General features: G+C 47.5%; 1 protein-coding gene across 1 annotated transcript in view; it reads left to right on the top strand.

Annotated features, from left to right (window-relative positions):
* The window catches only part of VWF (von Willebrand factor), a 1,005,270-nt gene that overhangs the window by 126,137 nt on the left and 862,735 nt on the right, over window positions 1–16,398 (top strand). Inside the window, exon 6 of the mRNA XM_069628335.1 lies at window positions 7,391–7,515. Within this exon, the coding sequence (XP_069484436.1) occupies window positions 7,391–7,515 (125 nt within the window). The remainder of the gene's footprint in view (window positions 1–7,390; window positions 7,516–16,398) is intronic.

Genomic DNA, 16,398 nt, shown 5'->3' with positions numbered 1-16,398 from the left:
TGAGAGATTGGTCTGAGGAATTTAGGATGCGTGAGTGCATTTTAGCCAGTACAAAGGTAGGTAGGGGTGGCTAAGTCTCTGCTAGCGACCCACATAGAGCTGGCTTGTGGATGGGTACTGTGAAGGGTGTCGGGTGAGCAGGTGAGCATGCGAGTCAGGGAGACTGATTATGTGTCCAGTTAGACACATTATTATTGTGGGGCCTAGCTGCATTCTAGTGGCAGAGGTGTTGCACGATGTGTCTTCAAGTAGCTGATGATTGCAGATATGTTCCAGTGGGTGGCAGCTCCTTCGGAGGGATCACAGCAATCATCCATTGAGATAGAGTGTGATAAGTACCCGTGAGTCATGGCTAATTACTTGTTTCATTGACAGAGTGCAGGTCCTATCCTATAGGTCTATGGGATTCTTTTCTGTGGTGCTCGGTACTTTGTTTGAGTGACTCATTGATGCCCCAGTGAAGGTGGACCGTCGCCCAACAGGGAGCCAACACAGAGGTCGGCTGTAATGTGCTCTCTAGGGTCTAGGGCTAGGAGCAGCCTGTCGGTATTTTGGACCCATTGGAGTTTCTTGAGTTACCCTAACGTGCTTCTCTTAATTGGATTATGTTCCGAAGGGAGGTTTGGAGAGTAGGGAATTAGCACACATTTGGCAATGTGGTAAAAGTGGCTGGCATTCCGTTACCATCACTTTACCACACTGTTAAATTCGCAACGTGGCCCATTTTTGTCAACACACAAGTAGAAAACAATGAGTTCTGCAGACACGTAGAAACTGCGCACAGCTTCCCCATCCCCATCCTGCTCCACTTTGACAAAGCCATGGGCGAAGACGTGGGCTGTATGCAGGCATGCAGTGCTACACAAGGTAAGAAAGCAAACATGACAGGCAGAGTGCTGATACCTTGTAGCCTGTCTCTCTATGCTCACTTCTCGGTTTGCCATCCCTCCTCAGTACATTTCTGGCATCCGGTCTTACAGGTAATACACCACACTGCTCACACACCATTTCCAGCTGCCCCGTCCCCATGCCCCTGACTGATAGCTGTCAGAAATGACTGAGGGAAAGAGGAGTGCGTGAGCAGAAAGATGCCTTTCTCTTGACACTGAAATCACTGATGGAATGGTTGATAAGTGACCTATGCTGGGAGTTATTGACAGCATTCTAAAAATTCGGATTGTCTAAGTGTTAATGTTAATGTTGCTAATGTTAACACGTCTTCTATCACAGAGTGTTGCCACTTGCGTGGCCTCTTGGTGATCTGGCGGATCTGCATTGGAAGAAGAATTGGGGTGGGGGATGTTTAGGGGAGTCGAGAGGGAGAAAACTAAGAGAGCTTCGATGTGCTGTTGGCAGTGTCAGTTCAGAGAAACCAGTCACTGAGCGTAGGTGCGTTTTCGGTTGGTAGCCGCCATGTGTTGTTGAGGTATGATTGTGCGTGATTTGGTTTCATGTTGGGTGTTGTGAAATGTGTGTGGTTTGTGGTGCGGTGGAGGTATGGTTGTGTTTAGGTCAGATTTTGAGGCTGAGTATGCAGAATGGTGAGGTGTTCAATATGGTTAGTTAGGAGCAACACAGTTCCTACCCTCAAGAGTCTAAATGCAATACACTTCGTACCCACAACAACCAGTTAAGTGCATCACATTTCCTGCCCCAAAAAACTAGCTAAATTGAGTGCAGCACATTTTCTTCCCGCAACAACCAGTTTAGTTGACTGCAGAATATTTCCTTCCCCCAACAATCCATCTAAGTGTGATACATTTCCTACCCCCAATAACCAGTTAAGTGCAGCACATTTCCTGCCCCCAACAATCCATCTCAGGGAGCAAAATCCAAGACTGTACAGATGTTACACAATGCCCATCTCAGGGCGCAGCAGGGAGCATATGGCTAAACTGTATAATTAGGCCAAATTAAAAACATTGCTAACATGCACAAATAGGTAAAGTGCCAACAAGAGGCCATCCATGCAAATATGCCAGATGCAGAAAACAGCTAGTTTACACAATTAGGCTAAATGCAGGTAAGTATATAATAGTAGGTAATAAGAGTGGTGGGGATTTACTGGAGTGCAGTAATGGCTGTCCTCCCCATCCACACCACACTTACCTTTTCTGTTGCTGTAGGTTGTCTGTGTCAGGCGTCCCGAGGCGAACACGGCAAACATGGAGTGGAACAGCTCAGTAGGAAGCTGCCTTTTGCCTCTGGCCCTTAGCCTAGGGCTACCCAGGCAAGACTGCCCAAGATCTCTCTATAAGGGGGCGGACTCCACAGAGGTCTGCCAATCACAGGGGAGGGGCAGGAAACGGGTAGAGGAAGCGGTTCGTGGAAAAGAGGACATTGAAATGGGAAGAAGAGAAAAGGGGTGCAACGAGAAAAAAATCGGCAGAGAGAGAAAGCAAGAAAAAAAGGCAGAAAAGAGCAAAGATGGAGGGGCTGAAATGGGGGGGCACTCACCTGCACCAGGATGGAGCAACAGGACCCATATGGCATGGTGAGTAACACACTCGATTGGATAATTTAGCATTGTAGGTGTTGTGCAGTGATTATCATGCAATAGTTGCCCCAAGTTATTGCTTTTGAGACTGAAGACCAGTGTCATGCTGAGGGGTGAGTGGGTGGGGTGGTAACCAGAGTGCGATAGGCTGGAGAAGGACAAATATCTTTTGAAAAATAACCCCATCAGACTGTCAATATAGATCATTATCTAATTCCTAAGCACTCAAACCAGAGAATAATAACAATGTGCAATAAAACACTACAAGCTGAGTAAAGGCATGTAATAACAGAAAAAGTTGGTCTTGTGCCAAGGCAGAGCACCAGGTAAGAGAGAAAGAGCCTACAGGACAGAGAAAGTGCAGCCTCCCAGTTCTGTTTGTTTTCATGCTTCCATCCCATATTACAATTTTTCCCCTCACTGAACTGTCATTCAGTGCCAATTGCAATGCAACACTCCACTCATAGTCAAGTTCAGTGTGGTAGTGAAGCTGTCAGCCCCAAAGGGTAGCAGTGTGACAAATTGACAGGGGTACAGGATGAGAAGAGGCTAATTCGCCACACTCAGCCCTCACACTTCTACAAACCAGGAGCCAACACAATCATAAAGGTAAAAGAGGCAGAGATAAGAGATATACCGCCTTTGCCTTTTTTGGTAAAGTGGGTTGTGGGAAGGCTATGTTTTTAAGAGGGGTGTGAATGGGGTTCAGTAGCAACCCAAAAAGCAACATATAACAGTCTAAAATAAAGAACTGTCCAATGAGTTTCTATAAAACTATATAATTTAATCAAACACACCATATACAATAACAACAAACTAGAAAACATTATAAAGAAAACCCACCCCTGTCAAAAGGACACAAAATATGCAAATACAGACTTAGATGCAGCACTCTGGGTAATAAGACAGGGGTGAGATGCGCAGGCAAGTTGATTCTTTGTGGAGGTTTGAAGGTCACTCTTCGGGAGACACCAGGGTTGTGTTGAGCGACTTAAAGGCACAGTGATTACAAGGCTGGTGCTTCAGTCTAAGAATCGAGCGATGCAAGGCAGCAGTACTTCCTTGGTTTGAGCTGAGGCAACAACGTGCTTCAACTGGCACAGTGCAGTGGTGGACAGAGTCCAAAAGGCAATGGCAGTTCGAAGAATAATTAATGCCAAAAGTAGTGTTGAAGGGGCTTGATAGTTCTCTTGATGTCGAACACGCTCGAGTCATGTCTCTCAGTGGGTCAATGCTGAAAACAGGGATCTCAGCTTGTCTGGCTTTCATGTGCTGTGAGTCCCACTCCATGGTCTTGAGGGCCAAGTTAGACCTTTTCTCAGGCTCGCAAACATGGGGGAGACTGGCACACATCTTCAAGGTTCCTGCAACATGGTGAGATCCCAGGTAACAGGGTGGCTGACAGAGATGCCGCCTTGGTCCAGCTTCAGAGGTCATCCCCATTGGTCCATGACGATGGTTAGGAGACAGAGCTCGCTTCTGCCTTGGAACTCCTGGAGGACTCTGGAAAGGACTGCTCTCCCGGCAGTGTCCAATGAAATGTTCTTTCAGGATTGGAGTCCAAAGGATGATTCAAAGAAGTGGTGTGAGACACTTTCTTTTAAAGGCACACATGATTTGACTAATGCTAGCCTTCTGGCATCACGCCCAAAGTGCTTTGTGCTACAGGAAGTGGAGGGGACAAAAAAAAGAAAGAGAGGTAGAGAGAATCAAGATGACAAAACCCTCCCGAAAATGTATAGTTCACTATCTGCTAGACTAGCTCTGCCCCTTGCACTCTCACCTGAATCAAAGACCTTTAGATGCAGCACCCTGATGTGAGGCTTAGCCCTTGGAGAATGAGTGCACCCTTTGATTCCTGTTCCCAGGCCACCTTCTTCTGGAGTGGCTGTCTCTGGGGAAAGGCCGTTACCTGCCCTTACAAAGGAACAAAGCAAGGCAATTCCCCATGGTTATAGTCCTGCCGGTGGGCAGGGGAGCCTTGTCTGGAATGAATACACATGACCCTTCCACAGCTGAACTGGGCCCACAGGGCTGACAAATGTGTGATATAAATTTAATGTGGCAGGAATAACTATGAGAGATGCAGGCCGCCATATCCTAACTGAGGTATGGCTTATATTTACAGTTTACTGTGTCACCAGGCCAGGATCCCCAGAGTTATGTTTTTGGAAGAGGGGTGCATATCTTAAATACAGCCCCTGCATGCCAGAGACTAGGCTGCCACTGCAGCTAAGAGGGCACCTGTGACCTTTGAACCTGAGCTCTGCCACTGGTAGAGCAGGTGCTGAACATCAGGATACTGATGTAGCAGGGCACAAGTAAACACAACACTTTTGGCATGGAGCTCATGAAAGGGAATATGATCAGCAGATTTCCCTGTCGGAGATGGAATTACCTGCATCATTTTATTATTTAATTAAATAAAAGGCCAGGGCTTCTACACCATCTCCAGATGGCAATCCCTCACAAGCAGTAAGGAGTGTGAGAGTGGTGAAGCTACTTGCCATTGAGACTGAAAGTCATATACAAAAGCTGATCTGTAGTCCATAATGGGAGCTATTCAAGACATTCTGAGCATTGTTTCGTGCCTGAAGAGTGGCATGAGAGTGTTTTAGGGGTTTGAGCCCCCACACTTCTACAGCCTTAATACCTTCGATACCTGAACATCTTTGAGAAGATGGTTTCGAACTTTTAGGCTGGGAGGGTCCTAGTGTTGGGACAGTGTGAAGCTAGGTTCTGCAGAAATCCTGCATGCTTGTTCCAGAATGCCTTTAAACAATGTACAAGTCTTTATTCTTCATCCCTGAGACCACCGGAGGCCAATTAATTGTTTTAAGGGCAGGCTTAATGTGGTTTTGCTATTTTCGCTTCATGCTTAGTGTGGCTGCTGGTTCTGTACTGTCTACAGTGCCGGATTATCCATTGGGCCAAGTAGGTACCAGCCTATGGTCCCCACTCCTTTTAGGGTCCCCGCTACAATGGATCAAAATAAAGTGGTGCAGAAAATTTAAAACGTATTAGGTGATCATTTGCCTGGGGGTGGCCCGACATTCCGACTGCCTACGGGCCCCCACAGAGTTTAATCCAGCAGTGACTGTCTAGCCTGCCTACCTAATATTTTGATGAACTTGAGAAAGGCAAACTGAAAATTAGCTCCTTGAACCAGTGCATTGGCCAATCATCTTTGAGACTTTGAATATTAAGAGATAACTTGGAAGACTAGATTCACCTGCATTTGTTATTGAAAAAGTATTCTGCATTATGTACGCGGATGATGTAATAATATGCAACCATACATGCAGAGGATTAAAAAACTCACCACAGGCTTTGTCCCAATACGTTGTATGGAATGTCCTAACCCTTAACCTCAATTAAACCAAGACAATGCATTTTGCATAAAAAGCTGTGAAAACCCCTAAAATTGAGGTAATGGGCATTGGCATACAGAAGGCGAGACAATATAAATATCTTGGCTTAGAAATGGACTATGCCCCGATAATAGCTGATAAAAAAAGGACAGCAATTGCACCCCCAGCTATGACTGTCAAACATGTAAAGGAATCTGGAGGTTTCAGCTATTGTGGGGCCTTATAGCTATACAAACAATGAGTACGTGCTACCATGTTGTATGGCTTAGAGGCTCTCTGTATGCGTGCCTTTGGTTGGCTGAAGGTGGTGGAAGGGAAGTTCTGGAACGGAAAACTGGGACTCCCTTCATGTGTCCCTATCAAGTTAATTAGATTGAATCTCAGTCTGATATCCCGGCTAGCCATGGCCATAAAAAGAAGAGGCCTCTTACACATGAAATCTAGGACCAACCCCAAACGCCCTGCCTTGAATTCTTTGGAAACTCCAGCACCCAGAGAAAGAGGGGATCCGTTTGCCAAACTGGTGCAGCCCTCCTTTAAAGAAATAGACTGTACTCCAAACTGGTGGAGGACTATCAATTTCAGGAAAAATCTTTTAGTCAAAAATTGGAGGCCTGGGACCGGGCGGCAAACGTTGTTCATCTCATTTGAAACAAGGGAGAGAAACCATCAACTTTATCTCCAAGCCCGCAACACTATGAGAAATTGTGCTGTAGTCCTGCACTACAAAGATTCCTACTATTACTAAGGCTAACCAAATAACCGGTACTAAGCAATATGGGTCCGGGTTTAGGCATTCCTGGTATAGAAAGAACTTGCGGTCTGTGCAAATTGAAGAACGCCATAGAAACCCCCCAGCACGTTCTCGCACAATGCTCAGTAAATAGTCTGCTTTATAGGAGTAGATTGGGGAAAATATGTTAACAATTTGGATACTATAAAGAACAATACATTCTGGTGGTATTGTGTGAACTCGGAAAAAGAAAACCTGTCCTCTTAGCCATATATCGCGTGTGGCCAAGGTGAGCGAAAAACTGATTGCTTAGTGCCAAAAAACAGCTTACCCAATAGTAGACAGAGGTGATGAGTGAGAGGGAGACATGTATCTGGCAAAGTGTAATTAATGAATGATGCAACAATGTAATGTCTCTTTTGGTTGTGAAATGAACAATTGATTATTTAATAAAGCTGTATATTGTTGATATTTAATCTTTTTGTATGATGTGAAAAGTTCTTTGAATTGTAGCACATTCAATAAACAATGAATGCATTCACTCACACACTCAATCACTCCCAAACTCACCCAGCCACTCACGCTCATTGACACACTCACCAAGCCACCCAATCACTCACTCTCTCACCCACATAGTAATAATGCATTAACAGACGCACTCATTCACTCCTGAACTCGTTGACACGCGTAGCAGGGTTTCTATCCTGTTTAGAGAGTGGTTATATCTAGGATGACCGATACATATATCTCTTAGACGTTGACGTTATTTCTGTCTTGCCTTTTTTTCAGATATTCTGGCATTGAACGCCTATGACTTTGCAAACTCCTGGGCATTGCATGCAGGAGACAAACGCTGCCGAAGAGTCTCCCCCCTGAGTCACACTTGCAACATCTCATCTGATGCAATAGAAAAGGTCAGTTGAATTGTGACATGTCTGGTGCATGTGTTTCCTACTCCTTGAGTAACTGGGTTTGGAATCGAAGAACCTGTGCACCGCAGAGGGACAGTATTCACTGACATTTGAATCAGGACAACAATTGCATGGAGCAAATATGTATTGCACCAGTGCATTTGTGCACCGGCCAATGTGTGCCTCGTCAGAAGGGTATCAGGTAATAATGTCCCCATACGTAATGTCCCCATACAAAATGTCACCGGGAAAAGCCATTGGCAACATTATATATGGTTCCAAATTGTATGGGGACCGGTTATGGGGGTGTCCCCAGCTCCCCTTGTTTAATGTAAAAATGTCTCCACAAAAAACAGCGACTTTTTTATCAGGAGACATTTTTGCAGGGACATTATTACATGGAACCGTCAGAAGCGCTCTGCAAAATTGCCCTGTGTCCGTGCAACGATTCTGTGATAAGAGACCAGAAAATACCGCCTTGCACTTCTAGCAAAAGGATGTTGAAATGGGCTCAAGTTGCAATTTAATGGAATGTGTGGGCGGGCTACACGAAAATAACATTGGGCAACATCTGCGCAACAAAGAATGACAACGCTACCAGTCAGAATTCACAATAGCATGACCCCTTCTACTTAACGAAATGTGCTGACTTAAAAAGAAATCCGAGGTTCTTTGCTTTTGTTTATTTTCACTCGCTCCCATTGCATTCTGGTACTATTTTAGGACCATCTGCCCCTAGAGTTTGAAGACTGGTCATATTGGGAATCACAAATTCGCTTCTTGATTACATTCCATACATGTCACATAGTCTCTTTACCCTTCAATACTTTTTGCCATAGACCGGTCCTGGCTCACCAACCATGAATGTTACAGATCAGACACATTTAGGCATAACTGTAACTGTTGTCAGTACAAGGCTTTGTTTATTTGTTTATGTTTATTTGTTTATATTGCGCCGGAGCCCGCAGGCATCTTTGCACAGATCCAGACATCTTTATCACCATAAAGGATTTGACATCAAACAAGAGGACCCCTTTGTTAGGAAAGATTTCGTAATTGTAGGTAATTTTCCTTCCATGTGGCAACCCCTAAACTTTTTGCTGTTGTTTTTCACCTTGTTCTCGACTTTGCCAGAGAAGTGCAGCCTTCTGCCGCACTCCTCTGGGCTTTCGCTCCTTTCTTACGGGGAAACTGACATGCCCTTAAGACAGTCAGTACCGGGGAACGCTGTTTCCCGTAGTTTCTTTTATCATGTTGCGGCTTTCGTGCAACATGACACAAGAGGGCACTGTAAGCTAAGTTACAGCTCTCTTGGGTCTCTAGCCTTCTACAGGCCCTAGATACTCGTTTAGGATTGTATCTGATCGGTGCAAGTGATTCAGGGACGGGAATGGTGGCAGCGATCGTTTCTTGTGTTTTGAGCTCCTTTTGGCGTTCTAAGCGCGTTTCTCGCGCTTAACCCAAAATGGTGGCCTGGCTCCCAAAATGGCCAGACCACGAGGCTCCTTTGTCCTGTCCGCTGACCGTCTTGCTCCCTTCACCTTCCCCAGGTCGAGCCGACCCGGGGCCTTCCTTATTTGGGCATGTACTTTCCCGCGAAACACGGATGCTTTCGCGGGCTTCTACATGTCTTGTGTGTGCCTCCAGGATGTGGGCTGGGATGTCTGGTCCCAATACACATCCTGGGTGCCAGAGAGTCTAGGGTGGTGTGAATGCCTGGGTCCACCGTGGTCCTGATTGGCCCACGAATCGTGTGAGTGTTGATGAGCGAAACTCCCATTGGGTCCCCTCCGTTTTGGCGCGAAGGGAACCGTGGATAAGAGGGGGCTGGAAACACCATTACCATGTCGATCTCCTGAGTTTTCACGAATGAAGGAATACAGGAGCCAAGTATCCTGCAACCAAGAGGCTGGACCGAGGAATCGCTGGTGACCCGCTGAAGGACTTCTCCTCTGCACTGCTGTCGCCTTGTGAAACCCTTTTCACCTTTGATCGAACCAGAAGGCCTGTACTGGTACTTCGACCCTTGGAATAGCGGGAACAGCTATTCTCGGCATCTTCACCATCTCCTGCCAGTAAGCCTTCGGAAGCGTCTCTGGGCCATCCAGCTGACTGACCAGCTTACACGGGAGTCTTGCTCTGTAACCGCCGCCAGGTTGTGTAGTATTTCGAGTCCTTGTCACTCTCACACGCTTCGTACACTTGGCGTTCCCAGGTCTGAAGTGAGTAGTGTACATTTGGCTCAGATACACAGGGCCGCTCCGTTGCCCTGCTGTGGAAACAAACTGTGCGGGTTTCTTCGATTGGGACGTCTTTTTACTCAACACGACGACGAGGCGTTCCCTGCTCTTCTGAACCTGCCAGCTGCTGAAACTGACGCGGAGAAGCCTGGGTCTGCTTGCATCGGGGACCGGTGAGTAGCATAGCTAGGATCTGGTCGCCCTCCTGCAGGAGCCCATTGCTTTTCCCCGCTGTGTCAAACAGCACCCTTTTCCGTACTCGCGCTCTGCTTCTGCCCACTGTGGAGGCTGCGCTTGAGTCGCGGAACGTGTTCTTCTTCTTTTGTGCACTAAACTGAACTGCCTGATTTCCCTCAAAGAGCTTCTCCTTTTGCCCGTTGGCACCAGCGCGTGCAGGTACTTTTAAGCACAAGGCTCCACTCTTCGCAGGGCTCGGACTTCCATCTAGTTAGGTGCCTCTGAAGGCGAACTGGGTCTAAGCATTATTTCGCACTGCCTGTCTTCCTTCCCTTTTGGGTGGACTACCCATTTCGTGCATCTAACGCTTGAGACTGTCGTATTTGTATATATATTGTGTTGATATGGTATGTGTTGGTTTACTATCGTTATATTGTGATTTTCTCGCTACGGTCATTGTTTTAAAGGCCTTGGAATAAATGTGTATATATTTTTAATATAACAACTGTTTGGAGTAGTTTGTAAGTGATCTTGCTTTGTGTGCTCATTGCGGGCTTTCAGTCACCCTCACCCCTCTTGAGACCTAGTCTTGACCGCCGCGATCGCTACCTTGATTGGTCTGGCTCGTCCAGAGGTTACCCTGTTCCAAGTAATTAGGTTGGCCTTCTGAACTTCTGCGCCACCAGGACAGAGTTCAGAAATCCGTCTTAACAAATTGGTGTACAGCGGTGGGATACGACTGAAGGTATCCAGTGTTGCGCACGAACTAAGGCATTTCAGGTTATTCCAACCAGGACACATAGTGAATTGTTGTAGTATAACTTTAAAAAGGCCATAGTCCTATCTAACAGTATGGAAACAAATACCTTGTTAACTTTAAATGCTTCCAAATCAGAAACATTGAAAAAGATGTGTGCGGAGAGAGGTGTTTCCTCTCAAGGCACGAAATTGGAAATGATCCAAAGAATCGTGGCGTGGCAAGAAGCGCAGCTTGACGCTATAACTTCTGAGGACAGTGCGGAAGGAGGTGGGGCTGCTCTCACTGGTAGAACCGACGGTTCTGCCGCTGCACTGATCCATCGTGACCACGAGGACAGGGAGGACGAGATGTCTAATGTTTCCTCTGCCAGTGCTGATGGGGAGGCTATGCTTGAATTCAAGAAGCAAGAGCTGCGGTTTAGGCAGCAGGAGCTTGAATTCAGCATAGCCAAACTAAAAATCGAACAGGCAGAAAAACAAAAAGACAGGGATCACCAGTTGGAACTGGCCAAGCTTCAGGTTGCAAATGGGTCCAAGGGTCCTGGACATGGGTCTGGGGCCTCCTCTCATCCACGGTTTCCGAAAGATCTGCTCTGTGTGTATGAGGAAAGGAATGACATTATGGACTGGCTGAATGCGTTTGAGTATGCATGCGAAGTTCAACAAGTTGACAATGCTGATAAGATTGCCTGGTTACTCAGCAGACTGCCCCATTCTGGCTGTAGTGCCATTATGGAAATGTCGAAGGCTGAGAGAGCTGATTTCGCAATGTTAAAGCAAACTCTCATTTTAAAGTTTGGGAAGACTCCGGCCCAATATTTGAAACGTTTCAGAGAGTATAAGAAAAAGGAAGGTGGTACTTGGGTATCTTATGTCACTGAGTCCTTGAAAAACTTAACTGGCTGGGTCGAAGGTTATAAGGTTTCTACCTTCGAAGGCATGATAAATCTTGTCATGCTGGAACACATTTTTGCATCTTCTTCCCCGGAGCTTAAGCAGCATTTGGCCGATTCGAAGGAGATAGATCCTAAGAAGCTGGCCATTGCAGCCGACTTATGGGTGTCACATCGAGTGTCCCATAAGGACAAAACTTATCCTGGTAAGCAGGAGGAAGGGAAAAAGTCCAAAGATAAGGAGGGTGGAGAATCTGATAAATCTTCTTCTCATAAGGGCCACAAAAAGAAAAATAAGGGTAAGACACAAGAGAACTCACAGGGTAGTGGAGGTCAGCCTCCGAAACAGAACTCTGGTTACAATAAGCCTCCCTATGTAAACAGACCCAATGGATCTTGTTTTGCTTGTGGAGCAACTGACCACGTGAAGGGGGATCCCCGGTGTAAGGTTAGACCTTTGGGGGTCCACTCCGCTAATCTGGCCTTCTCCTCCTACGAGGAAGAAGAGATTACAGGAGCATCCTTCTCCTCAGACTCATTTCCCAGCGGGAAAGAGGCTGAGGTAGTTTTAGTTTCCCTGGGTTCCTGGGAGCCTAAAGTCGCAGAGGCTTATGCTAGGATTCCGGATAATACCAAGCACTACTTTAAAGACAGTGTGCTGATCAATGGAGTAGATACTCCAGCTCTTAGGGATAGTGGGTGCAGTCGCACTGTAGTGGATTCTACCTTGGTAGACTCAGAGGAAGTTGCCATAGCTACTCTGATGCCCACTAAGTTGGCTGACGGCCCACTCCGTATGTTCCCAGTAATACCTGTAAATCTTACTTTAAATGGTACAGCAGTCAGGATTCCAGTGAGCATTCAGAGAAACGTCCCGGGAAAGGTCTTGTTAGGTAATGATCTCAGAGCTTTAGGGCTCGTAGGAGACACTGCCGAAAGACCCTACACACGGTCTCAAGCACGGGCAGCATTGGCCAAGACCAATACGCCGCCCCAGCCGAAGGGGAAACCCAAGGCGAAAGGAGTCGACAAGTCAAGACGAGGGAAAGAGAATATTCCCCCGAGCTCGCCTACCACTGTGGTGGAGGAAGTTGGTCAATCGCCCGGGCCTGACGAGGAGGTGGCGATGCCTGAAGTATTTGACCCCAACGATCATCCTGAACTAAAAGACTTGTTAGTTGAAGGAGGTCCTGATAGGGACAAATTCAGTAAAGGCCAACGTGAGTGCCCATCTCTGGAAGGCCTAAGGAGACAGGCCTGCTCCCAGCTTGAGGGTGAACCTCCTGGGACGCATAGGATTTATTGGGAAGGTGGACTCCTGTATAGTGAGCCCACAGAGTCTACAGAAGGAGACCATAGGAGGTTGGTGGTTCCCCTTGCTGTTAGACCCTTCTTCCTGCAGTTGGCGCATGAAGTTCCCCTTGCTGGTCACCTTGGTATGAAGAGGACCAAGCAAAGGTTATCCATGCACTTCTACTGGCCCAAGATGGGGGTGCAAGTAGAAAGTCACTGCAGGAGTTGTGCCTCCTGCCAGTTGTCTGGTAAGGTTGGCGCGACAATCCAAGCTCCGTTGGTACCGCTCCCAGTTGTGGGGGTACCATTTGAAAGGGTAGGGATCAACATCATTGGTCCGCTCGACCCGCAAACATCCTCGGGCAATAAGTTTGTCCTGGTGCTGGTCGACCATGCAACCAGATATCCTGAGGCCATCCCATTGAAAACTGTAACTGCCAAGTCAGTTGCAAAAGCTTTACTTGGCATATTTACTAGGGTTGGCTTCCCTAAAGAAGTTGTGTCGGATCGTGGCAGCAACTTTATGTCGAAGTATATGCAGGCTATGTGGAAAGAATGTGGGGTCACCTACAAGTTCTCTTCTGCATACCACCCCCAGACCAATGGTCTGGTGGAACGTTTCAACAGAACGTTAAAGAGCATGATTGGGGCTCTGGAGGAACCTCAGAGAAGAAAATGGGATCTTCTTTTACCATGCTTACTGTTTGCCTACCGAGAGGTACCACAGGAGGGTGTTGGCTTCAGCCCCTTTGAACTTCTGTTCGGTCATCCCGTACGGGGACCCTTAGCTATCGTCAAAGAGGGATGGGAGATGCCCACTCCCCCTGTTACTACCAACGTAGTTGATTATGTGCTAGGGCTCAGAAAACGGATGGTACTTCTGATGGGCTTGGCTAGTGATAAATTGAAGGCAGGACAAGCGCTGGTGAAACATTGGTACGACCAGAAAGCTTCCCTCATCAACTTTACACCTGGTCAGCAAGTCCTGATCATGAATCCCATAAGGCCTCAAGCTTTACAGGACAAATGGTCAGGCCCTTACACAGTGGTGGAGCCCCTGGGTGAGGTTAACTATTTAGTGGACCTTGGAAGGCCTGGACAGGCTCCAAAAGTGTTTCACGTGAATAGGCTGAAGGCTTTCGTCCCAAGAGTCGAAATCGCAGCACTGCTACTGGCTTCAGATGTTGAGGAAGAGGAGTCTGACCCTCTCCCCGACCTGTTCCAAAGCGGTCCTTCAGATAGCTCCTTTGAGGGTGTCCGAGTGGCCCCTCACCTGACTTCTGATCAGCAGGCTGAGATGAAAAGTTTGCTTAGGCAGTTTTCCCCCCTGTTTTCACAGTCGCCTGGTTTGACACCTTGGTGCAAACATAACATTGACACAGGAGACAGTGTACCTACCAAAAGTAGGGGATACAGGATGTCAGACAAAGTACGGTCTTATATTAAGACCGAGGTCAACAAGATGTTAGACCTTGGGGTGATTGAACCCTCTAGTAGTCCTTGGTCCAGCACTGTGGTTTTGGTTCCAAAGGCAGGCACTTCTGAATTGAGGTTCTGCGTGGATTACAGGGCTCTGAATGCTGTCACCAAGACAGATGCACACCCCTTGCCTCGAACAGATGAGCTGGTGGATACTTTGGGTGCCTCCAAGTACCTCAGCACGTTTGACCTCACTGCTGGCTATTGGCAAATAGCTTTAGCAGAACATGCCAAGGAGAAGACAGCATTTTCTACTCCAGACGGCCTTTGCCAATTCCGGGTAATGCCGTTCGGGTTGAAGAATGCACCTGCCACTTTCCAGAGGCTTGTGAATCATGTGTTGAATGGGTTGGACGAATTCTGTCTTGCATATCTGGACGATATAGCAGTTTTCAGTGCCACCTGGGAAGACCATGTGAAACACCTCAGGATTGTGCTCCAGGCTCTTCAGAAAGCACACCTGACCATAAAGGCTAGTAAATGCCAGATTGGACAAGGCTCAGTGGTTTACCTTGGACATGAAGTAGGTGGAGGGAGGATACAGCCTCTTCCCAGTAAAGTACAAGCAGTACAAGACTGCCCTACCCCCACTACGCAAACCCAAGTGAGAGCCTTCTTAGGACTCACGGGGTATTACCGCAATTTTGTGGCAGACTATGGCACCATAGCTGCCCCTCTGACTGCCCTCACAACTCCGAAGAAACCCAAGAAGGTAACTTGGACCGACGAGTGTGAGAAGGCCTTCAATGGCTTAAAAGACTCCTTGTGCCAGGCCCCTGTCCTCAGGGCCCCTGATTATCAAAGACCTTTTATCGTGCAGACGGACGCCTCTGACACTGGGATAGGAACTGTACTATCACAAGTAGATGAGAAGGGTAAGGAACACCCTATTGGTTTTATTAGCCGCCAGCTTAAGGACAGAGAGCTCAGATGGTCCACGGTAGAGAAAGAATGTTTCTCTGTTGTGTGGGCCCTAAGGAAGCTGAGGCCCTACCTCTATGGGACCCACTTCACTGTGCAAACTGACCATAAGCCCTTAAAGTGGCTAATGAACATGAAGGGGGAGAATCCAAAGTTGCTTTGGTGGTCCATAAGTCTACAAGGCTTCGACTTCACTATTGAGCATAGGCCAGGGGTCCAACAAAGCAATGCTGATGGGTTGTCCAGAATGTTTAACCGACCTGAACAAGAGACTCATCCAGGGGTGGATTAGTTCCCCCTGTCCATAGTCTGGGAGGGGCGAGGGTTAGGAAAGATTTCATAATTGTAGGTAATTTTCTTTCCATGTGGCAACCCCTAAACTTTTTGCTGTTGTTTTTCACCTTGTTCTCGACTTTGCCAGAGAAGTGCAGCCTTCTGCCGCACTCCTCTGGGCTTTCGCTCCTTTCTTACGGGGAAACTGACATGCCCTTAAGACAGTCAGTACCGGGGAACGCTGTTTGCCGTAGTTTCTTTTATCATGTTGCGGCTTTCGTGCAACATGACACAAGAGGGCACTGTAAGCTAAGTTACAGCTCTCTTGGGTCTCTAGCCTTCTACAGGCCCTAGACACTCGTTTAGGATTGTATCTGATCGGTGCAAGTGATTCAGGGACGGGAATGGTGGCAGCGATCGTTTCTTGTGTTTTGAGCTCCTTTTGGCGTTCTAAGCGCGTTTCTCGCGCTTAACCCAAAATGGTGGCCTGGCTCCCAAAATGGCCAGACCACGAGGCTCCTTTGTCCTGTCCGTTGACCGTCTTGCTCCCTTCACCTTCCCCAGGTCGAGCCGACCCAGGGCCTTCCTTATTTGGGCATGTACTTTCCCGCGAAACACGGATGCTTTCGCGGGCTTCTACATGTCTTGTGTGTGCCTCCAGGATGTGGGCTGGGATGTCTGGTCGCAATACACATCCTGGGTGCCAGAGAGTCTAGGGTGGTGTGAATGCCTGGGACCACCGTGGTCCGTGATTGGTCCACGAATGGTGTGAGTGTTGATGAGCGGATCTCCCATTGGGTCCCCTCCGTTTTGGCGTGAAGGGAACCGTGGATAAGAGGGGGCTGGAAACA

Source organism: Ambystoma mexicanum, chromosome 12, assembly GCF_040938575.1.
Source record: "Ambystoma mexicanum isolate Mex_15411 chromosome 12, UKY_AmexF1_1, whole genome shotgun sequence".
Lineage (NCBI taxonomy): Eukaryota > Metazoa > Chordata > Amphibia > Caudata > Ambystomatidae > Ambystoma > Ambystoma mexicanum.
Note: the sequence above shows the minus strand (reverse complement) of the source record. Positions and strands in the feature narration are given on the sequence as shown.